The 1,839-nt window shown below is 38.1% G+C and overlaps 1 protein-coding gene across 1 annotated transcript; it reads right to left on the reverse strand.

Annotated features, from left to right (window-relative positions):
* Nucleotides 1-1,083: 1,083 nt before the first annotated feature.
* LOC122665440 lies at nucleotides 1,084-1,548 on the reverse strand. The gene has a single exon (XM_043861589.1). It carries the CDS (start codon nucleotides 1,546-1,548, stop codon nucleotides 1,084-1,086), a length of 465 nt encoding a protein of 154 aa, XP_043717524.1.
* Between the last annotated feature and the right edge of the window lie 291 nt (nucleotides 1,549-1,839).

Consider the following 1,839-nt stretch of genomic DNA (forward strand, 5'->3'; position numbering starts at 1 on the left):
TTTGATTTAATTTTACTTTCATTAACTCTGTGATTGGAACGATTTATTCCATTTGGGTGCATTCCTTGCTGTCATAACGATTGATGACAGGGTGGACTGTGGCTCGGGACACTGTATCTGTGATTCTGGTAGGTATTGGGATGATGTGTGTTATCCCAGTCATCCCCCATGTGGCAAAATATCTTACATTGGGATGGGGGCGTGATACTTACCCTTAGTTGAGAAGGGTTTCTTGGTCATTTTTTCTTGCAGATAGGACTCATAGGTTTGATAAGTAACTACCTGAAGACTTTTTAAAGGCCCATCCTTTACCAATCTGTTGATCCTATCTACTCCAATATGATCTAACCTGAGGTGCCAAAGATAAGTGGTATTGTCTGGAGCTGATTTTCTTTTCAAAGTCACATTTGAAAATTCATTTGCATATAATACAGGTTTTAGGAAATACAATCCATTCTCTAAAGAACCAGATGTAATAAACGAACCATTCAAATGAATAGATAATTTATTTCCAATTTGAAAAGAATATCCATCCAAAACCAGTCTTGAAACAGAAACAATATTTCTTTCAAATGTAAGAACATAATAACAATCTTTCAAAACTAAAATGGTTTTTTTTTCAAAATGTAAAGTAAAAACTCCAATGATCTCTGTTGTGGCCTCAGCTCTGGTTCCCATCTTGAGACAAACCTCATCCTTATTGAGTCTTCTTGTCAGCTTGAACCCCTGCAACATATTGCAAATATGGGTGGTAGAACCAGAGTCCACCAACCATGAGTTAGATGGTTCTTTTGACAAATTAGATTCATAAAGGATGTGGGTTTCAAAAATACCTTCTTTCGGCTTCTTTTTCAGAGATGCCAGGAAAACACAACAGTTCCTCTTCCAATGTCCCTCCTTTTTGCTTTAAAAGCAAGGTCCCTTTTCATTTTTCTTGCTCTTTTGAATTCCGTTGGATTCCACCTTAGGGGTCTTACCCTTGTTGGTCTTCTTCTTCTTCTTACCCTTAGGCTTAGAAGAAGGAGGCTTTTGTTTTGTTGTTAAGATCTCCGCTTTGCTTTTCTTTGATACTGCCTCAATTTTTTATAATGTATTGCCAAGCTCGAGAAGTTCTACGGAGATTTTATTCATGTTAAAATTGATAATAAAAGATCCATAGATATCCCAAGGAAGAGAGTCAAGTATAACATCAGTCTTATATTCCAGCTGATGAGTTGTTCCTAAGGTCTCCAGTTCCTGGAATAAAATTTTCAACTTCATGACATGGTCAATCACTGGAGTCCCTGGGGTCAACTTTGTACTATGGAGAAGCGAGACTAGCTGATGGTGGGCATATCTATTCTGCTTACCGTACAACTCTTTCAGCTCCTCCAGCATATGCTTTGCCAAGGCAAGATCCTTGACAGAATCAACGATGGTCTTATCAATAGAACTTAAAACAAGAAGCTTGGTTGTAGAATTATTCTGCCTAAACAACTCATAGGCCTTTACAACTTCAGGGTTCTTGTCTTCTGGGTATTCAGGCTCATCTTGCTCTAGGAGAGACATCAGAGCTTCTACAATCAGGAGCAACTTAATGTTCCTCCTCTAGTCAACATAGTTTACACCAGTTAAGTGTGGTCTTTGTTAAGGTTAGCATAGCTGATTTGGGAAGACATTGTAACAAATCTACATGATGTATAAACCATAATTAGCATGTTTAATTACCATTGATAGAAGGGGCAGGTCTAAACAAAATAGTTACCCCCACCTTAAGCTTCCCTCTAGCTATGAGGTGCAATTGGAAAACTCAACTCTAATGCACATGATTTAGCCTATCGGGGTTCATTGCATACTATG

The sequence above is a fragment of the Telopea speciosissima genome, chromosome 6, assembly GCF_018873765.1.
Source record: "Telopea speciosissima isolate NSW1024214 ecotype Mountain lineage chromosome 6, Tspe_v1, whole genome shotgun sequence".
NCBI lineage: Eukaryota > Viridiplantae > Streptophyta > Magnoliopsida > Proteales > Proteaceae > Telopea > Telopea speciosissima.